At 42.7% G+C, this 22,748-nt stretch overlaps 1 protein-coding gene across 2 annotated transcripts in view; it reads right to left on the bottom strand.

Annotated features, from left to right (window-relative positions):
• Positions 1-22,748, bottom strand: part of CDC42SE2 (CDC42 small effector 2) — an 86,986-nt gene that overhangs the window by 1,038 nt on the left and 63,200 nt on the right. For both annotated transcript variants that reach the window (XM_033163915.1, XM_033163914.1), the window contains exons 3-4: positions 4,665-4,766; positions 407-523 (exon numbers count right to left, since the gene is read on the bottom strand). In XM_033163915.1, coding sequence (XP_033019806.1) covers positions 425-523; positions 4,665-4,766 — 201 coding nt within the window. In that variant the 3' untranslated portion in view covers positions 407-424. The remainder of the gene's footprint in view (positions 1-406; positions 524-4,664; positions 4,767-22,748) is intronic.

The following is a 22,748-nucleotide window of genomic DNA, read 5'->3' as shown; positions in this document are numbered from 1 at the left end:
CTTGCATGCTCTGCCTATGCAATCATGCTTTAACTGTGATGTTCCCCTTTCTCTGAAATTTAACTGTTCTCACTTTGGTACCACTGAGAACTTCAGGGGCAAACATTTCCTACAAAGATGAGCGCCAAAGGCCTAAAGCTCATTCCTGACAGACGAGTGTGCGAAATCAGTTGAACAAAATCTCTTTCTTATAATTGGTACTGGAAGTACTTGATCTTATCGCTCACTGCATAATACATAACAGACATTTGCATGCACATATTTCTTGCATTCGGCTCCTGGGCTAGCGGCAGATATCATGAACAAGCTATTTACAGAGAATCGCTTAAAAGGAGTACAGCAGCTTGTTTTCTGTTACTAGCAGAGAAAAGTCGGCAACAGCGCTTGAAAATTCTGCAATACTCACTCAAAGTATGTCCCACGGTTATCCTGCCTTTGTATCTACAAGCTGCATTTGAACATTTGCAGACATTCCTCCTCCATAGCCTCCTTTGGACTGCATTTGGTTCTGAATTGAACTCACCTAGACATACAGGAAAAGGGTAGGAAAGAAAGGGGCACAGTCAGCCATGAACTGGTGGCCTCTCAAGTTCATTACATTAGCACAGTTTCATTCCTTTTAACACATTTGACATGGATAGCACTTTTCCTAGTTGTTCAGTTTCCATAAGGAGAATAACATCTCTTTACTAAACCAATGCTGTCCCTAAAGGACCCCTGGGCGGTTAAGTCCAGTCAAAGGCAACTGTGGGGTTGCGGCGCTCATCTTGCTTTCAGGCCGAGGGAGCTGGCATTTGTCCACAGACAGCTTTCCAGGTCATGTGGTCAGCATGACTAAACCGCTTCTGGCGCAATGGAACACCGTGACAGAAACCAGAGTGCACAGAAACGCCGTTTACCTTCCCGCCGCAGCGGTACCTATTTATCTACTTGCACTGGTATGCTTTCGAACTGCTAGGTTGGCAGGGGCTGGGACAGTGAAAAGGGAGCTCACTCCGTCGTGGGTATTCTCATGCCTAAAGCCTGGACATCAGGGCCAGGGGGAGCTGTGTGATCACATGATCACCACTTTGTGGGAGTAACATATGATCTTTGGTCCCTTGTAGCTGCAGCATGGGATTATTGCTTTGTACTTCGTTTGAAGTTGCAGCTGATATACATGTGTGATCTTGAGTTATAAACAGAAGTGTGATCTTGAGTTATAAGCTTGGAAACAGAAAATGTAGGAGAGAGAAATAAAATCGTTTATATCATACAAGAGTTCAAAATTTCTTACACAGGGTGTATGCATTGCAAAAGATGTCTTAAAAATAGATGTCTACATAGCTATGCAAAAAAGATCCATGTTTTCTTACAACTGATTCATCTCTTAATCTCTTAACAGGAGATTTATTTAAGTGGAATGTTAACATATCAATTCTGTTAGATGAAATAAATTATTCTAGGACGAAATAGACGGAGACAAAAATGTAAGAAAATTGCATTTATTACTGTGATTTGTAAGCCATGAATCAAAACAGCCTTTAGGGAGAACAAACTTACTTGAGAAAATTGGAAAAAAAGTTATTTGTGCAATAAATCTGCAAAACAGCTAAGCATGAAGTCACTTTGCTACAACAATAAAAATATTGTACATGCATAATTTATTTTAAAAATGCAAGAATGCTATTCAGATTTTAAAATCAGATATTAGTATGCCCCTTTTTTGTAAGGTGAAATTTAAAATTCTGTTTATTTTTGCAATTTTAAAAATTGAAATATGTATTCTGGGAGCTCAGATTCCCAAGCAGCATGAAATGAGTAGATGATAAAGAGAATACTGATTTAAAGGCATTTGGATCTGTAACTTCAATGCAGCTCATTCCCCAGCCTTCGCAGAAACTCAAAATCCATCTAAGGAATGGACAGGGATTTCTCCAACCTTGTAAACACCTTTAATGCATTTTAAATACAATGCTGTGGTGGTGGAACAAAAAGTGCAGGGAGTTTGTTCCGTCTGTGCTTGTGCAGCAAGTTAACAGGCAATATGTGCAGCCTAAACCTCAATTATTCATCTCAGTTCTAGGTTTGCAAACACTACCTCTGCCCTCCTCAGTGAAGATGTGAGTTCTTTTTATTCTTGCATCTAGTGAACTATGTTAACATAGGAATGTGTGACTTTAGGGATTTCTACTTAAGGCTATCCAAGTTTTCTCCAGGATATTTCGAAGGTCATGCCAATCAAAGCATTCTAGAACAGCTGATTTGTTAATTTTATCAGTGGTGTGTGTTATTTTCCTTCGTTAGCAGCTGCTAGGTTTTTTTCTTGTACAGTTAGATAGATGGCTACAGGCAAACACACATTTTGGCCTTTCAGGAAAAAGTTTCAGCGTTTCCTTTGAAGAAACTAGTTAGCATACATTTTTACATGGCAGATTTGAGCCTATTAAAAAAAATGATAAGAAGAGTTTCTTGTACAATAAAAGGGATATAGGAAATAGCATTTTGGATTGCAAGATGAAAGCTGGAGCTCTCTGTGTTCCAACATGCATTTTTTTATTAACAGACTGACATCTTCTTGGGGAGAAAATGCAACATTTTCTGTTCACTAGACAACAGAACAAATGTTCTGAAAAGAGAAATAATACTATGCTTCTAACACTGTTTCCCCCCTTACTTTGAAACAATCTATAATATGCCATTTGGGTTGTCCATGTTATGGGCTTTCTGATACTATTCATTTGGGTGAATCAGCTACAATACTCTTATATTTGATATGCTGGTGTGTTAAAGCAGTGTTTTTCAACCTTTTTTGGGCAAAGGCACACTTGTTTCATGAAAAAAATCACGAGGCACACCACCATTAGAAAATGTTAAAAAAATTAACTCTGTGCCTATATTGACTATATATAAAGTAATTCTCTTGAATTAATTTTTCCCACGGCACACCAGGCAACATCTCGCGGCACACTAGTGTGCCACGGAACAGTGGTTGAAAAACACTGTGTTAAAGGTATAAACGAATCCATAATTTTCTTAACAGCATACACCAGCAATAAATTTATGTCACATCTCTAATCTTTAGGATTGGATGGACTACAAATCTAAATTGTTTAATGTTTTAGAATATATACATATTCCCTAGGTATACTTGGCCCAGACGTACCTAAAATTGCGAGAGAAATATTCTTGTATGCTACTGCAGCCACAAGTTATTAATCGCAATGAATTGGAAAGGAGAGAAAATCCCAACAAAGCTGGAGCGGCAAAGTAAATTGATGAAGTTCACCGAGTTGGCCAAAATGACAGAAAAACTGAGAGGTAATACCGAACAGACATTTTTTCGGAAATGGGACATGTATAAACAATATCTTAAAAATTACTGTAGTAATATGAAGTCAGTGGCAGGACTTGCATGACTTCTGTGATACAATGGATAAATATGTGAACGTAATATAGACGACTAAAGAGAAGATGGAGATTAATAGTGCACTAGATATAGGTAAAGGTAAAGGGACCCCTGGCCATTAGCTCCAGTCGTGTCCGACTTTGGGGTTGCGGCGCTCATCTCGCTTTATTGGCCGAGGGAGCTGGCGTACAGCTTCTGGGTCATGTGGCCAGCATGACAAGCCGCTTCTGGCAAACCAGAGCAGCGCACGGAAACACCGTTTACCTTCCTGCCGGAGCGGTACCTATTTATCTACTTGCACTTTGACGTGCTTTTGAACTGCTAGGTTGGCAGGAGCAGGGACTGAGCAACGGGAGCTCACCCCGTCGCAGGGATTCGAACCACCTGGGTCCCTACATATACTAAGCAGTAAATACATGATGGGTTGACTTGGCGGGAAGTCATTGGGAACAAAAGAAGAATGTAATGATTATATATATATACAGTGGTACCTCTACTTACGAACGCGATCCGTTTTGGGGTGCCGTTCGCACCCCGAAAAGCCGTAAGTAGAGCGCTGCTACTGCACATGCACAAAGCGTGATAGAGTGCTTCTGTGCATGTGTGAAGCGCGCAAATTGCTTCTGCACGTGCGGTGAACCCGGAAGTAAACATTTCCAGGTTTGCCGCGTTCGTAACCTGAAAATCTGAAACGTGAAGCAAACATAACACGAGGTATGACTGTATTTGCTTGTTATACCTTTCTAAACTCAATAAAGCAATTATATAAAAAAAAGAATATATACATATTCAAGGATACAGTCTTAAATGCTGCAGGGATGGGGTGGAAGGTTCACAGGCTATGAAGGACTTGCTCACAAATTTATTGACAGCTGCACACATTATTATAGCTAGGAAGTGGAAGGCGGAAGCAGAATATAAAATGGAAGAATGGTATAAAGAGATGTGGGATATAGCTATTAATGATAAATTAACATGTGCCATTAAGGTAAGATGTGGAATATGCAGGAGAAATTATTTTGAGGAGATATGGAGGGTGTTTGTAGAATTTCTACTGTTAAAAGGTAAAAGGGTCAAACCATCGCAAGAGGTGTTGAAATTTTGGGAGGTTGGAATGGTCTTGGTGGTGGGGTGCATATTTTTATACTTTATTTATTTATGATTACTACTTTGTCAAAAAAATGTATAAAATTTAAATAAATGTATAAAATATAAAGAACAGGAAAAAGCTGGAAAAGTAAAATAAAATGCTGCAGGATTCCTGGCAAAAACTTACCGAATTCATTCCACTAAAGAGATCTCCTGAACCTACATGAGCTGTGTGAACAAAGTTTGTTGGCTCACCAATCATACTCCGATCGATTCGCCGCCGTCTTTTCTGAAAGGGGAGAAAGAAGACACTGGTTTGATTCAAAGGGAAATAAGGTTTAAATATGAAGCATGAACCAAATAATAAATGCAACTGGAAACTTACATTTAACCAGTGCTTCTCCCCCCCTAAAAAAATGTTTAGGGGTACTCTCATTTTGACTCAAGAAAATCACCCTTTTAAAGTTCAAATCGGGAAAAATAAATACAGTAAATGGACAAAAGTACAAAGATTCACAAAATGTTTAGGTGTATGTGTACCCCTGCGTCCCCCCCCAAAAAAAGCACTGCTTTTAATTGCTTGCAGAGAGTTTAATGCATTTTAGTTCAGAACTCATCTTCTTGCTTGAAAGCACAATCCATGATGTGTTTCCAAAAGGCTCACATTACCTCTATCTGCCATCTAGGTTGGTCAGTTCATATACTTTTCCAAAGACGAGGCACACTCCTGGTGTCCTCATTCTTTGTATCACATTTGGGTAGCTGACTTCTCCATGGTCCGTATTTCATAACTTAATTTCTTCGTAATTGTTTATAAGTGCAAGTATAAGATGCGTGTGCAAGACAGGAGTCAGCAAAGGTTTATCAAGGAGGAGTCAATTCTAACTCTGTTTATCATCTAGATCAAATGTTCCTCGTGTGCCTGAGTCCTTTCCTTTCTCCTTCTATACATATTCTATACAAGTCTGTAATTTGCAAAAGGGCTGACGAAAAGAGGTCCTTAGCTGATGAGCACAGAGGAGAGTTTAAAAAGAAAAACATGAATCTTCTGCTTTTTAAGATTTAATGTTTTATTATTATGTGGCGCTGTGGTCTACTCTAAACCACTGAGCCTCTTGGGCTTGCTGTTCAGAAGGTTGGCAGTTCTGCCAACCTAGAAGTTCGAAAGCACACCAGTGCAAGTAGATAAATAGGTACCATTGTGGCAGGAAGGTAAACGGCATTTCCGTGCACTGCTCTGGTTCGCCAGAAGTGGCTTAGTCATGCTGGCCACATGACCCAGAAACTGTACGCCGGCGCCCTCGGCCAATAAAGTGGGATGAGTGCCATAACCCCAGAGTCACTTGTGACTGGTCAGGGGTCCCTTTACCTTTACCTATGTTTTTATATATGTTGGAAGCCACCCAGAGTGGCTGGGGCAACCCAATCAGATGGGTGGGGTACAAATAAATCATCATCATGTGTCTGGAAAAAAAACCTGTTGTATGTATGTGTTTAATTTGCTTTTACTTGATGCATGATAATTCTTTGTCTGAATGTGATATTTACCAGTACTTTTGTGATTGCACTCACTGGTATGGAGTAGTTTGGTGTTGTTGTTGTTTTTGCTGCTACCATTGGTAGTCATTTTATGTTTGCACCCATGGCACTTTTATCAAGACAAAATAAAATAAAAAATTCCTTCCAGTAGCACCTTAGAGACCAACTAAGTTTGTTCTTGGTGTGAGCTTTCGTGTGCATGCACACTTCTTCAGATACCTGAAGCACTTCTTCAGTTACCTGATACACACTTCTTCAGATACCTGATGCACACTTTTTCAGATACACTCTGAAGAAGAAGTGTGCATGCACACGAAAGCTCATACCAAGAACAAACTTAGTTGGTCTCTAAGGTGCTACTGGAAGGAATTTTTTATTTTATTTTGTTTTGACTATGGCAGACCAACACGGCTACCTACCTGTAACTTTTATCAAGGTAAGAGTACTGGTACCTCATCATCCTTTCTTTAACTGAAGGACCACAGCTAATTTCTTGGTTTAATTACCACTCAACACACCTATTTGAACAGCTTGCTCTCTATGAGAAAGCATAGCATATTAAACTTTAATCTCCTGTGACTTTCATTTTTTCTAAGATGGAGCCAAATCTCATGTCATTTCTAATATCAACCAGCAAATGCAGCACTCTTGTGCTGTGTGATGAGGTCGCCCTACAGTATTAGCACAGAATTAAGTTGATTTCTAGCAACTCAACACTGGATTTCCCCTCTTGGTTTTGTTTTTGTTTTAATTCCCTCTCTTGAAATCTGTTTAGCAAGATGGAATTGAAATCTCGGTTTAGCAATCTTCATTCCAACATCTAATACAAAATATTCTGATATCTATCAGTGAAGCAGAATCAAATAGGTAATGTCTCATCTGAACAACACAACTCTAGGCATGCATTTCTTTTTTTAAGAGCCAAAATAATTAAACATTATGCAATTGCCCTGAAGAGTTTTCTTGACCCCTTCACTGCTGGCCCTGTAAACCTGCTCTCCATCACATATTTAAAGGGGTCAGTATCCTCCTACTCTTGGTATGTGATGAGATGGCAAGACCACCTAGAGCTCTGGGTGGGAGTTTACACGTCTCATCAGCGGGATTTTTTTGCTGTCCAAACACTGCCCCACTTGAGTCATTGCAAATCAAAGCCACAGCTGAGAATACATCATTTGGCCATAGCCCATAAAAGCAAAATATGTTTGGAATGAACTCGAGCCCACAACACACATGCCCTTCTCCTAGGCCCCCCACTTTTTCTGGATAACTAACACACCAGGATTTCTGGACTCCTTTACATGAATGTTAAGCATCTCAAAGCATGCCAGATCTACAAAACAAGAACAAAACTGCTGGCCCTATAATCCTAAACACATGTACTTGTATGCAGACCCCATCAATTTCAATGGAAATTACTTTTTTCGGGGCTTAAGATTGCACCCCCATCCTATTCTCCACTTTAGCCACTTCAAGAGAATGTTATCAAGAAACCTATCAAATGGGAGAGGACAAAGGACAGCGGCTTAAAAAAATACCAATCCACACAATATTACGCTATTGAAGCTAATGCCAAGTAGGGTTGGGCGATATATCAATATATCATCCAAAACCGTTTTCAAGCTCCTATTGTGATATCAGTTTCATAATTTTTGACCTGGCAATATATTGTGAATCACTATTTTGTGTGCGTGTGCAAAAACTGCAATGCTGGAAAAACCATGAATCCGGCCAATGCCTCTACATTCAGATATCAATATATCATCATGTTTGGCTGAAAACCAGATATTGCCCAGCTCTAATGTCAAGAGAGTACTTCTAGCACACAGCTTAGAGGGGTCTTCCAGACATTTTCCCTTGCTGACCCAGAGGAAAATCAGCCTAAAGGTAAGGGTACCCCTGACTGTTAGGTCCAGTCGCGGATGACTCTGGGGTTGCGGCGCTCATCTCGGTTTACAGGCCAAGGGAGCCGGTGTTTGTCCACAGGCAGCTTCCGGGTCATGTGGCCAGCATGACTAAGCCACTTCTGGCAAACCAGAGCAGCGCACGGAAACGCCATTTACCTTCCTGCCCAAGCGGTGCCTATTTATCTACTTGCACTTTGACGTGCTTTTGAACTGCTAGGTTGGCAGGAGCTGGGATCGAACAACAGGAGCTCACCCCGTCGCGGGGATTTGAACCGCCGACCTTCTGATCAGTAAGCCCAAGAGGCTCAGATAACCAAAGGATCCTCCTGGATTAGGCCAAAGCCCAATTAGTCCAGCATCCTGTTGCCACACTGACCAACCAGATGCCCACAGGAAGCCAAGAAGTAGAACAGGAAGCCCAAGAACACTCTGTGCTCCTGTGACTGACTAGTAGCCATCACTCTCTCATGGGGGCGGATTTCAGAAACACAATTATCTTGCTAGCGTAACATAGCTGTCAACCCTCCCTGCTGTTTCCCAATGCTATAATAAAGGAATTTCCCGCAAAAAAGGGGAAAGGTTGACATAGAATGTATACTTATGCTCTAGATAGGACAGTCATAATCCCCTGGGTCACCATGGAAGGACATGTGGATCCAGAATTGGCCTTCACAGTCACTTACAACCCCCTCTCCCATCTGCCCTCAGTCTACACCAGTGAGTCAGATTCAAGAGACTTCCCCAACGCAGCCTGACAGTAGGATTGTTATCGAAGCTGCATATGTTTCTCACCACTAAAGGCATTTAAGGATCCACACGGATGTATCATTCAGAGGTTTTTGTGTGCTTTTGGCTAAGATCCACATGAGCAATGAGATCACAAAAGCAGACAGTTCTCTGAACTGAAGTTTGGTCTGTGCCATAGACACTGAAGAAGCAAAGACCGCTAGTGTCAAAGCAACGATTCTTCAATATCAACTTTGTTGGTCTAGTCATGTTGTTCGTGTGCCTGATTATTGTCTTCCAAAGCAACTACCGTATTCGAAACTTTAAAATGGAAAGTGTAATGCTGGAGCTTAACAAAAGAGGTTTAAAGACTCTCTCAAGGCAAATCTTAAAAACACCGACAACTGGGAAACACTGGCCTGTGAGCACTCCAGTTGGAGAACAGCCTTAACCAAAGGTGTCATGGGCTTTGAAGAGGTTCAAACTCAGGATGAGAAACGTGCTAAGAGGAAGGCATGCTTGGCAAACCCTCACCATGATTGACTCCCACTCGGAAACCTATGTCCCCACTGTGGAAGGACATGTGGATTCAGAATTGGCCTCCACAGTCACTTACGGACTCACTGCTAAGACCGTGTTCATGGAAGACAATCTTACTCAGCTAAGAGTTATCGCCAAATAAGAATTCCCTGGGCATTCCCCTGCCAACAATCATCTTGGAAATAAGGGTTTCATAACCTCCCCCCCCCCCACTGGCTATATTATGAAAACAGGAAGCTGCTTATATCAAGTCAGACCATCAAGTTCAGTATTGTACACTGACTGGTTTTCGACGGTTTGCAGCAGCAGTCTTTCCCAGCTCAACTTGAAGACATCAAGGGCTCAACTTGGGCCACTGAGCTATGGCCTTCAACCAAGTTCTGAGTCCAGATGCTACAGAACCTAGTGGGCTTAATGTGAGAACCGATTCCTGTTATTAGCTCTACATGATCCTGTGGTTTATAGCTACCACCACTTGCAAAAATAAAAATAAAAATCGGTGTTCTCTTCAATTCCCTTTTATGTATGTGTGTGATGCATGTCCTCTTTGGGGGGGGGGGCAACTTGCCATACTGTGTAAACCCAACCTGCATGATCCCGTGCAAAAACTGTTAATTCAGAAAGTTGTTTGGGATCAAAATTGGAGGTGGGAGGTGAGATGTCTTCCCAGTGCAATTTCTTTTCAAAACATGGAGTAATGCCATATTGCAAGTCTTCTTCTTCTTCTTTTACAATTTCTCTACCCATACATGGGGTGAACCTTTGAAACTACAGGCCCCAGTTACTATGGCAACCAAGGCACTAGTTGAAATCATTCCTGTTTTAAAGCTGCTAAACACAAACGTCACACCCTCACAGAGCACTGCTAGAATATGCATAGGATCTAGTCTCTCTCTCTCTCTGTATATATACATTATACAGTATATCAAATGTGCTTCTGTATCCTTTTCACTCCCACTCTTTCCCTTCTCATCCAGCGTCACTTAAAACAAGACCTTTTTCCTCTGTGGGAATTTACAAGGGCAATACATGCACAGCACCATGTTTTCTACCCACAAGCAATACTGTACCCATGTAGGAAATTCAATATGTGAGGAACAGCTCTTACTTACCTACCTGTACTTACCTGCTGAACCTCCCCACCCCCCCCCTTTATAGATTTTTAACATTTCAAATACTAAGTCAGTCTGAGAAAGTCTGCAGGGAAACCCCACCGCTAAGCCATCGACTTGCCAATTTGCAGCTTTGACGAAAAATAAAATATGTTTTACAGTCCATCGCTTGAGCCAAGTAAACACTGTCCTGTCAAAGCTACATCTCTCCCACCCCTGTCCTTTCTTCCAATGGGGAAAACAGCCATGAAGGATTGGAAAGCTTGTTTTCAGCATTTTAATCACTGACTGCTGCAAATACAGACATGGTTCAATTATAGATGCATCTAACTTTCAAAGGATTATGGATTATTTATCTAATTAGCAGTATCAAATCTTCTGTATAACCTCAGCATGAACTTTTCTTCATGCTTCTACTTGCCCCGCTTATTTGAATCAACCCTTTTTCTATTTCTCAGTTATTTCTGCATATTTCAGCAGGCAACTCTTCTTATAACATTTCCAGTTTACCTCCCTTATCTGCTGCCAAAGGATAAAGTGCATGAGCATCAACAGTGTAATCGCTACCAAGAAAACTGATGCCAATGACCCGCTAGGTGAAGCACATTAAGCAGAGGTATTCAGGTGGAAAATAACTTCTGCAGAGAACACATGCACTGCACTCGTCCTTTCTATACCATGCTTAGAGCATTTTATGCTACAGACAAACTAGTTTAATAGCCATTCCTGCTTCCATGGGGAACCCTGGGAGCTTTAGGTTGGAGAATTAGGAAATCTAACTGAGGTCACCAAACCATGTTTCAGGATTCTTTGAAGAAAGGTATAATAATCAAACAGGTATAGGAATGGGATGCATAAACCATGTCACCTTCTGTTTCAATATTCACTGGCACTTTGATGGTCCACTGCAGTTGATCGCAGTCCATTTTCATATCCACTGATGCGAAGATATACTTTACCCAGCACACAAAAGATGTGCATATCTCAGCCATCAACAGATATTTAGAAATCTGTTACATTCCCTGCATGTTCCATTTCAAAGATAATGAATTTACAGAGGGTAACTCTTTTGCAATGAAGAGTCTTGAAAAACCATCAGACAAAGTCAATGAAGTGACTAAGTAAAAGGTAAAGGTAAAGGACCACTGGACGGTTAAGTCCAGTCAAAGGAGACTATGGCTTTGCGGCGCTCATCTTGTTTTCAGGCCAAGGGAGTTGGCGTTGGTCCACAGACAGCTTTCCAGGTCATGTGGCCAGCATGACTAAACTGCTTCTGGGGCAATGGAACACCGTGACAGAAACCAGAGCACACGGAAACGCCATTTACCTTTCCACCACAGTGGTACCCATTTCAAAGTGCTAGCTTAGCAGGAGCTGGGATAGAGAACTGCAGACCTTCTGATTGGCAAGCCCAAGAGGCTCAGTGCTTTAGACCAAAGCGCCACCTGCATCCTGAATAAACAAGCACACAATCACTGATAGGTCCACCCGCCATTGTGAGGCTCAAAGCAATGAAGATGATGCTTCCCCAGCTGTTGCCATTGGCTGTGGGTTTCTTGTGATGTCACAAAAGCACTTGGCAACTGAGTGGATATAAAGGTAGGCCAGGGGGAAAGCCCTTTTCTGTTTCCAGCAGGACACACCTGGCAATGGATGTGACATTCAGCACTGCCCAAGTTTCTTCCACTTGCAGCAGGCAAACTGGTGAATGGAAGGAGGCAATCCTCTGGCAGTCGGATGCTAGGGAGCGATAATAAGGCAACTTCTCTTGTTTGAAGGCTGCTGGTATCTGTGGTTGGAAGCTGGTGGATGTCTCATGATGAACCTTAGAGAAGCTGGCAGATGTTGGTGGATGGAAGCCAGTGGCATTTTGATTCGGAAGTTGGTGGATGCTACAAGGCTAAAGCAGACTGATGTTTGTGGATGTCAGTTCACCTTTGGAAGACAGTCAACAGAACCCAGTGGATATTTGTGGATTGAAGCCAGGGCACGAACGTGAATGGATGCCATGTTTTTTGATGTCGGCTGTTATATGTTTGTGTGAGTAAATGGGAGGTTTCAAATGTGATTGAAGCGGAATGGTGTTTGCATGTGCACAAATGTGATGGGTGAAAGGTAGATATTCATGAATAGTTTGAACCCATGGGAGGGTGGATATTTGTTTCATGGAATCAGAGAATCGAGTTTGGGAGGAACCATGAGGGTCATCTAGCCCAACCCCTTAGAATGCAGGAATCTTTTGCCAAATGTGGGGCTCAAACCCACTGGTGTGCTTCCAAATTGCTAGGTTGGCAGGAGCTGGGACAGAGCAATGGGAGCTCACTCCGTCACGGGGATTTGAACTGCTGACCTTCTGATCGGAAAGCCCAAGAGACTCAGTGTTTTAGACCCCAATGCCACCTTTGTCCCTTTTAAATGGTAAACGGGGTTTCCATGTGCTGTGGCTTCTGTCATGGCGTTCCGTTGCACCAGAAGCGGTTTAGTCATTCTGGCCACATGACCCGGAAAGCTGTCTGTGGACAAACACCAACTCCCTTGGCCTGAAAGCGAGATGAGTGCCACAACCCCATAGTCGCCTTTGACTGGACTTAACCATTCAGGGGTCCTTTACCCTTTTTTTGACTAAGTAAGGACCCAGCACAAAGCCATGTATGTCTTTAAACCTAAGCATGTAAGTTCTGTTGAATTCAGTGGGGGATCACTCCCAGTTAAGATGGCAGCTATGCTGATTTCACACTTCAGTTTAAATTTGTCATCCTATATAATTTCACTCACACAGGCCGTGGGTGGGGGGAAGTTTAGTTATGTCAGGAGAACTTTGAGCAGGGATAAAGAAAATGACTTTGTTGAAAAACAAGTTACAAAAAAATTACATGCCCAACCCACTTATAAAAGAGGCAGAAAAACCGAGAAGCAGCCAGTCGCCAAAAGAAAATGGAAGGAAAAAAGGAAGGGTAGTTAGCAACAGAGGAACCTGAGTAATATGACAATGAATGCACAAGGTCCAGCGTGGTTCAAAGGGAACATAGAAAGGAAAGTGTGGTTTTGGGGAGTATCATTTTTATTACTAGCATTACATTTTTAAGCATCAAAGATCAAATACGTCACTGACCCACCAGACTAAAGGTGAGGGGGAAATCTCTTTGTATTTCTCTTGCTCTAAATAATTGTCAAACTGCAGTCTAGTCTTTTAGAGCCAGATGTCTGGGGTTTTTGTTGGGGATTTTGTTGTCATTCTTTAAACAGATCCTGATTTTGTACAAAACTAATCATCGTACTTTGGAAGCGAAGACCTCACACACTGAGGTTGCTCTGCTGAATCACAAAGTTCCTTTTTTCTTTTTAGCTGTCTCAGCACACCGCCACCTTAGCAATCTTTTAAAAGTGAAGAATGCAGCTTCTAAACTGTTTACCCGCTATGCCATTATGTTGCGGTGGTCTTAGTCATCACATGATAAACTAGCAATTTTGGGGCATGCTTCTTAAACAAACAAGAAACATTTGTCAGATGATTCCTGAAAAATAATAGTTCTTTCAAGAAGCATGTTTAGACTGGATGGCAGGGGGAAAGAATTCATCTGTCATTCTAAAGCTCTGCTCAAGCTCCGTTAAGTATATTCGGTAAATAATGTCCTTTAATACAAGTCTTTTACTTTTGATAAAACGAACATGAATATAAAAGTGCTTTGCAACAGGAAGGCAAACTAGAGCTTCAATTTATCAGATCCTCATGCAACAAAAAGTTACTGTTAATAACTCAGTTCCATTAAAAAAAAAAAAACAACTAATGGTTTTCTGCAATTCTAAGGGCCTAACTATACATTACATTAAATGTGTGGCATGCAATGTTGTCATCTCTTTTTTTTGGGGGGGGGGTTAATACCGAAACCCAGATTTTAATCAGGACCTAAGTAGTCCTGAGAATGGGTTTTTAACCTTTCTGTAACTAGCTGCGATTTGCACAAAATTTAGCTTCCGCATGCAGCAATTGCCCTTCGGAAAAGAAGTTCCTGTGTACTTTCTACACTTAATGTTGAATTGATTTCTTATAGAATGGGGAAGCAGAATATTTTTTTTAAGATCTCTTTGCCCAAGGTCAACTGTACATGCGATAATCTGTGTCATTTGTAAAAAAAAAACTGAATCTATGGGCAATTGTTTAATCAAATGAAAATAGGCATTTCTTTAAATCGTAAATATAAATAAACTACAGTACGTCAAACTAATTTTGGTTTATGAACACAGTAACACAGAGTTCAGAGGAGGCACCAATTTTTATTTCTGAAAGCAAGCTTTTAAGGCTGCAATTCCACTCCACATACAAAGTGTCTAGCTGGGGGGGGGCGGAGTTGCCATACTGAAAACACTGGCCAGCTGAAGAAAGAATTAAAAGGGCTCAATGATATTTGTGTTGCAGATTTCCTTCCAAACTGACTGTCCTACTAGACCATAACCTGGGAACTGTTTCCAGTGGGGAGGGTATGCTAAGCTTTCTGAATACTTTGGGCTCCCTAGCAATTTATTATCATGGCGAAAATGGAGGCTGAAGGCTGGCTTTATTTGTTTATTTTAAAAACTTATCTTAGCACACGGCATAGTTTTTCTATAGCCTATTCCTGGGATAAAAATACATGTAATATGATAATGCAGAACAGAGTTAATTGAATGAGGGCCCCTTCCGTTGTTACTGGGCCCAGGTCACTCCTCCCTTCCATCACCAAAGGAAGGATCTACACTGGTACCTGGGAAGTCGAACAGAATCTGTTCTGGAAGTCTGTTCGACTTCCAAAATGTTCAGGAACCAAGGCGCAGCTTCCAATTGGCTGAAGGAAGCTCCTGCGGCCAATCAAAAGCTGCAGAAGTCGTGTCAGACATTCAGGTTCCAAAGAACGTTCGAAAACCGGAACAATCACTTCTGGTTTTTGATCGTTCAGGAGCCAAAACATTTGACTCCCAAGGCGTTTGAAAACCAACGTACGACTGTATTTGCAAAATTTAACAATTCCAAAATACAGACGCGCTTTCACTGTCACAAGATAGAATATACTGCCTTCGGCTGTACTTGAGGGTCGATTTCAAAAAATTCTGCTGGAAAAACGGTTATGTCCCTGTGGAGATGGCAGTATTGAGTCAGTGGCTCATGTGCTTCTGGTTTGCACTCTTTATAAAGATTTGAGGAGTGAGGTTTTTACCCATCTACTATTGTCCATGCCAGGTTGCTCAACCATTGCTACTGTGTCCTTTCTTTTAGTAGATCAAGATGATCAGGTGACAGCAAAAACTGCAAGGTATTTTTTAGCAGGGACCATTAGAATAAGATCTATTATTTGATTTTTGATGTAAACCCCCAAAATGTATTTTCTATAGCTGTTTTTACATCTATCTTCAGTACAGTTTATTTTATTTTATTTTATTTTATTTTATTGCTATGGCTAGTGCTGATGCAAATAAAGATTCTTCTGATTCTGTAAGGAAGGATCTAACAGCTGAATTTCAAGATCCTGTGTTTATTTGAATGTAGGGTCTTGCAAGAACTTGGCAGAAAAAGCCTTAGGTCTGCCCTCAACCCAAGTAGGCTCTCAGGAGCCAAGTCACTGTGGCTAAAAGAACATGCCTAATATCTACTTTTAAAAAAGAATTCTGAAAATAAAATATAGTAAGTAAAGAGTACACTGGCAGTGGCTAAAGTGATAGCTGCTTATAAACAAAGAGTAGCAGCAAGGAATAAAGTAAAAAGGGAGGGGGGAGGTCTATTTTTCACTTGCTGAGCCTCTTGAAACTTGCACAGGAAATATTTGGAGAGAGGTCAACCAACATGATGAAACGCTACAGCTTCACGACAGGATGTGTTTCAGTAGTTACAACATGAAAACCCTTCCTATTCAACCAAATAAATGTCACTTCCAATTGAGAAGGAAAAAAGCAGAGAGTTGGCGTTCATGGGGGGTGGGGTCTAGAGAACAAGTATCTCTGCAGGAACCCACAGCTTACTAAAGAGAATAAACTTCCTTCTAGTTTTCATGTCATTTTCTTTCATCTTGTATTTCAGTTGATTTATAGACAACTCAGGTGCTCTTTAAAGTAAGAATAATTCAGCCGTCAAATACAGATGTGGAGAATATGGGGGTGTACCCATTAGCAGGCAAATACTCAAAATGTAATCAAATATATTTTGTATTGTACAGTACTTCTTAAAAAAGAAAACAGACATTTTAGGGACACACTAGATGTGGTGCTCAGGCCCAATGGCTTTTATTCATGCCTATTTATATATAATACAGTTGGAGTGGAAGGTCTGTTTTTACATGAAGTGAATGCTTGGGAAGTGAAATTAGCATGGCAATCTACCTCGGAGAAACCTGCTTAAAGCAGGAGAGCCCAGTGAGATAGAGCAGGAGGGCTCTGACTCTCCTTCCTGGAGCCCTCCAAATGGGGAGGTGGGTTGTGACCAGAATCGGTACTTACAGTGAACTCCTAGGCTGTTATCGACACATGCAGGGGTAGCCAACGAGGTACTCTCCAGATACTGCAAACGGCATTACAGTCGTAACTTGGAAGTCAAACGGAATCCGTTCTGGGAGTCCGTTTGACTTCCAAAATGTTCAGAAACCAAAGCGCGGCCTCTGATTGGCTGCAGGTCATATTTCACAGGAAGATACTAGGCAACAGATTTACTAGGGAAAACGGATGATTCCCTAATAGCCTCACGTAACAGCTATGAAAACAGATGTGTTTCTCCTTCAAACAATCAAAATAATTTTTTTTATTTTTTTGCAGACAGACAACCACAGTCATTTTTTTTTTTACTGTGATCTGAGACTTCACAAGTTATTGTGGCTGTTTCATCTGATTGAAGCACTGGGGGGGGGGGAGAGAAACAAGTTACAGTACTTAAAAGTGGAAAAGTGGTTTTTAGAAAGAGCTGCTTTTCCTGGACCACAACAAAGCCTCTACAGGTTTTCCCCGTCCTCCTCCGCTGCCCACCCACCCCCAGCTTTGAGGCACTCTAGTATCCACAAATTTCCCCAGAAAAATGCATGTGACTTTTAGTGTGAACTCCACAGAAGAAGAAAGAAGTCCATAAGATATGGTGTTGTTGTTGTTTAGTCGTTTAGTCATGTCCGACTCTTCGTGACCCCATGAACCAGAGCACACCAGGCACTCCTGTCTTCCACTACCTCCCGCAGTTTGTTCAGACTCTTGTAGGTAGATTCAATAACATTGTCCAACCATCTCGTCCTCTGTTGTCCCCTTCTCCTTGTGCCCTCAATCTTTCCCAACATCAGGGTCTTTTCCAGGGAGTCTTCTCTTCTCATGAGTTGGCCAAAGTATTGGAGCCTCAACTTCAGGACCTGTCCCTCCAAGGATAGGTTTGATCTTCTTGCAGTCCATGGGACTCTCAAGAGTGTCCTTCAGCACCATAATTATGCTGCTGGAAGATATGGTAAGTTACTGATATTTGCAAATCCATCCTAAAATGGATCTTCACATGTCATTCCCCACAACAATCACCGATAGGTCCACCAGCCACTGTGAGGCTCAAAGCAATGAAGATGATGCCTCCCCAGCTGTTGCCATTGGCTATGGGTTTCTTGTGATGTCACAAAAGCACTTGGCAACTGAGTGGATATAAAGTCAGGCCAAAGGGAAAGCCCTTTTCCATTTCCAGCAGAACACACCTGGCAATGGATGTGACATTCAGCACTGCCCAGGTTTCTTCCACTTGGAGGAGGCAAACTGGTGAATGGAAGGAGGCAGCGGGATGCATCCTCTGGCAGCGGGATGCTATGGAGTGATGAGAAGGCAAGTTTGCTTGCTTGAAGGCTGCTGGTATCCATGGTTGGAAGCTGGTGGACATCTCATGATAGTCCTAGCATTAGCTTCTGGCAGAACGGGACACCATGATGGAAACCAGAGCGCACAGAAATGCCATTTACCTTCCCACCGGAAATGTACCTATTTATCTACTTGCACTGGCGTACTTTCGAACTGCTAGGTTGGCAGGAGCTGGGACAGAGCAGCAGGAGATTTGAACTGCCAACCTTCCGTTAAGCAAGCCCAAGAGGCTCGGTGGACAGCAATGTAAGATCGTGAGTTGAAAGGCGAGCGGAGGGAAACAACCTCACTGTGTTTGAAGCTACTAATATTTACATAATTCTGTTGTCCAGGACACAATGATCTGGGAAGTTAAACAGGCAATCTATATATATTTATGTACACACATTCAAGCCACTTATGACCCAAAATAAGTGAAATGGAAGCAGCTGTTTGTAAGCAGTATTCAGTCTTGTATCCAGCAACAAACCAAACCAAGAAAAATTAAGAGTTCATGACCGTGATGATCTCATAAAATGATGGGAGCTCCAAACAGCAATAGGTTAATTGGCTGGAAATTTACTGCGTAATGAGTTACACACACATATGTACCAGGACATATAATTTAGTTGCCTATATCTGTTTTATAAGGTTTTTTATATTTTATGGGGATGGATTTATGTATATTTGTTTTCTAATTGGTTTGTGGATTTTAGCTGTTTGTATCCATACTAGTGGTTTAAGCCCGTTAAAAAAACGGGCGCTAGAATATATGTGGAGGGGGCTGGCGCCCCACCCCCACCCCCTGCCAAAGCCTGCTTTAGCGGGTGGTCGGGGGGTGGAGGAGAGGCAAGCAGGGCTTTCTCCGCTTTAACGGAGAAGCCCTGCTTGCCCCCCGCCCCCCGCCCGCCTGCCAAAGCCTGCTTTAGCGGGTGGTCGGGGGGTGGAGGAGGGGCAAGCAGGGCTTCTCCGCTTTAACGGAGAAGCCCTGCTTGCCCCCCCGCCCCCGCCCCCGCCCGCCTGCCAAAGCCTGCTTTAGCGGGTGGTCGGGGGGTGGAGGAGAGGCAAGCAGGGCTTTCTCCGCTTTAACGGAGAAGCCCTGCTTGCCCCCCCGCCCCCCACCCGCCTGCCAGAGCCTGTTTTAGCGGGTGGGGGGGAGGGTGGAGGAGAGCCAGCAGCGCCATGCAGGCCAACGGGGCAGGAGGGGGTCAGCAGCAACAGGCTCTCCTTGTAGCGGCGGGAGCAGCAGCGTGACCTCCCTCTTCGGCTTCCCCTCGTCCTCTGCAGTGCCGGCATTCCATTTAAACCGCCCCGCTTGAACTGCCGACGCTGCTCGTGGCCCGATGTCTCTCTGCTCCAATCCCTGTGTCCCTGGGGCACATGCTCAGTTGCGCAAACCCAGAGACACACGGACTGGACGCAGAGACACTTGCATTTTATATATATAGATGTGCATACACAGCTTGGAGAGGGGTTTTTTTTGTTTAACGTTATTTCAGATTTCATTTTAAACTCTTAAACTCTTCTCTCTTAAAGCTCAATTCATGACCTCCTAAATTGCAGGCCTCTAGGTTTCAGTCACTTGAACTACAGCTGTTGAACTCCTGCCAAGTTGCAGACTGAATAAAGGTGAATCAGATCTGAACCATTGTTGATCCACTTGACAGTTTCCTTCTGGATGGCTCTCTCTGTCCTAGGCTCCTTTCTCGGTTTATCTGTCAGTTTTTCCCTTATGTAACAGTTCCCCGGAGAGTGTTCTCTCTCAGGCCTTAACAATCCATTGCAGTAAGAGACACATCTCTTCCTCCTCACCAGGGCCAGCTCAAGGGAATTTACTGCCAGGCAGAACAGTCCACAGGGCTGGCAGCTGAACCTTATTTCAATGCTGGTACCCACAGCTCTGTTCTGGTACCCACAGCTGGTACCCACAGCTCTGTTCTCCAACTCCTTGCCAACATTTCCTACTCTGCAGCATCTGCTGCCTTAGCTAGACAACTCACTCTGCCTATCATTCAGGCTAACCTTGCTCCTTAGCAACTGTGCATGGCTCCTTAGCTCATGCTGGCTTGAGGAGATGGACTTGTATCCAATCTCTTATAGTCCTGAAATTGGTCTTCACTGCCACTATTCATGGCTGCAGGTGAAGGCATACAAGTGGACTAGAAATTGCCCAGGAACCTAACTTTGTGACAACACCTTTCCCCTCTGCCCTGCTCACTATTTCTACCACTCATTTCGTTTCCATCTCAGTACCCATTCACGCACAAAGCTTCAAATATCTGCCCGAAGGCAAAATAACTTATCCAGATGTTGAAACAAAATAAAAAAAATCTTTACAGTAGCACCTTAGAGACCAACTGAGTTTGTTCTTGGTATGAGCTTTCGTGTGCATGCACACTTCTTCAGATACACTGAAACAGAAGTCACCAGATCCTTATATATAGTGAGAGAGTGAGGGTCTGGTGACTTCTGTTTCAGTGTATCTGAAGAAGTGTGCATGCACACGAAAGCTCATACCAAGAACAAACTCAGTTGGTCTCTAAGGTGCTACTGGAAAGAATTTTTTATTTTGTTTCGACTATGGCAGACCAACACGGCTACCCACCTGTAACTTATCCAGATGTTGTTCACTTTTCATCTGGAGGAGGTGGCCATTTTGCAATCTTGCAATTATTCAGCCGCTGTAGGCAGGTTATGAAAATCAGACACGTATGTGGAGTACACCACTTTAAGCATCTATCCCATTTCAAAAATCAGCAAAATAATTTCAAAAAATGCAGCATGCTCCTTAAAGGAAGGATGTCAGGATGTACACACAAACCACACTGGTCTCCCCCTGCAATACCTCATTTAAGGGTTTTTGTAGGCGGTTGTGGCTGTTGGGAAGCCTGCTCAGGGTACTTCAAACTGCCTGCCCTTTTGCAGAGCAGACAGGACTCACCAGTAGAATGATGCTAGCAGAGGCTGTTGGGGCTGTTCTAGGCTGGGTGCAGGGAGACTTCTGCCTCATCTACCCTGCCCAGCACAGAATATCGGTGATGTGGATTGTGCTGTAATTCAGGCCAAGCAGAGACATTTTGCATGTTCTGAAGTGACTCTGAAATCTTAATAGCTATCATTTTGAAAGACTTACACGTGGGTCCAGTAGTGTCATTCCAGTACTGGAGAGCCTCTTCCACTCATGGAAAGTCTAATCCCAGCCTAGCAGAAAAGTAATAAAAGTAGTCCCAAATCTAGGGAAATCTGTCAATTTCTGCACATTGTCTTTCTTGAAAGAGTCTTTCATAGTCTGCGAGAGCTTTTACAAGGTGTGACCGGAAAGTTCGGTGAATGGTCACAGAAATCATCAGACAGAAATATTTGTACAGTACATACATATCTTACAGGCCTTCAAAGCAGGCCCCCTCTGAGACAATGCACCGTTGACAACATTTGTAGAACTGTTGGAAACTTCTGGAAAAGTCCTCTTTTCGTATTGCTTTCAGTCCCCTCGTCACAGCAGCTTGCGACCTGTGAAATGTTGGGAAATCTGTGCCCTTTCAGTGCAGATTTCAGTTTTGGAAACAGAAAGAAATCTGGTGGGGCCAGATCGGGAGAATATGGAGGGTGGGACAACTCAGTAACCTCAGTAACGATTTCACATGGAATATGCAATTCTTCCACCATCATACGGACGGACAAACGCTGATCCCGCATCAATAACTCACCAACTCTGCTACCATTTGCTGCTGTTCTGCTCATCCAGACCGAGTGTCATCTTTGATGGTTTGCCACCCTTCACAGAGGCTTAAACCACTCATACACTGTCTTTCATGTTACAGCTTCATCTCAGTACACAATTTGTGAGCATTTCGTGGGTTTCCGATGCCGATTGTATGTCCGAATATGTCTCGCTGTCCGATTTCTGTGACCATTCATCAAACTTTCCAGTCACACCTTGTATTATAAAGCTTGCATCTTACTTATTCACTAGGCTTCTCATACTGTCATACATGGTGACATTGCATGGCAATAAGTGTTGCACTAGCTTGCCCCTGAGTTTGTGGAACAGTTCAAAATAGATCTTATTAATTCTGCTCATGGTTCTTTGGAGTGAAAGGCACCGTGTAAGATCTGATTCAAGCTGTGGGTGTCCAGTTCAAACATTGAGGTGTTCCAGCACAAATGCATTCTAACACTGATGGGAACATGACTCATTTTAGATGAACATCTCCTGTGGGCATGCAACTAGATGAATATATGAAAAAGATACATAGCAGAGAAACATACATATATTTATTCAATGCTAGGAGAATGCCCATGTACTGGTGTCAGCAGCTCAGTCAGACTCAGAAAGTGTAGCATATCTAGAGCACTCTTACAGATTTGTTTTGCTGTGTGTGCCTAAAGGGAATTTAATGCCCCACTTTAGAACTGGTTGATCACTCGTTTTAGCAGACAAGGAACTGAATTGCTTTAATTCACTACGAAGGGGGTGCAACACATTCAGAACAAGATTTGTTCAGAGCGACTAGCCAAATGACATCTACTTGTCCATTTCAATTTTACAGAAGGGCTATGAAAACACTGTTCACTTTGCAGAAGTATCTCCCCCTTCCCCCCACCAACCCCAGGGAAAGGCTGCGAGTCAGA

This window comes from Lacerta agilis, chromosome 11 (genome assembly GCF_009819535.1).
Source record: "Lacerta agilis isolate rLacAgi1 chromosome 11, rLacAgi1.pri, whole genome shotgun sequence".
Taxonomy (NCBI): Eukaryota; Metazoa; Chordata; class Lepidosauria; order Squamata; family Lacertidae; genus Lacerta; species Lacerta agilis.
The sequence above is the reverse complement of the archived record's forward strand: the minus strand, read 5'-3'. Positions and strand labels throughout refer to the sequence as shown.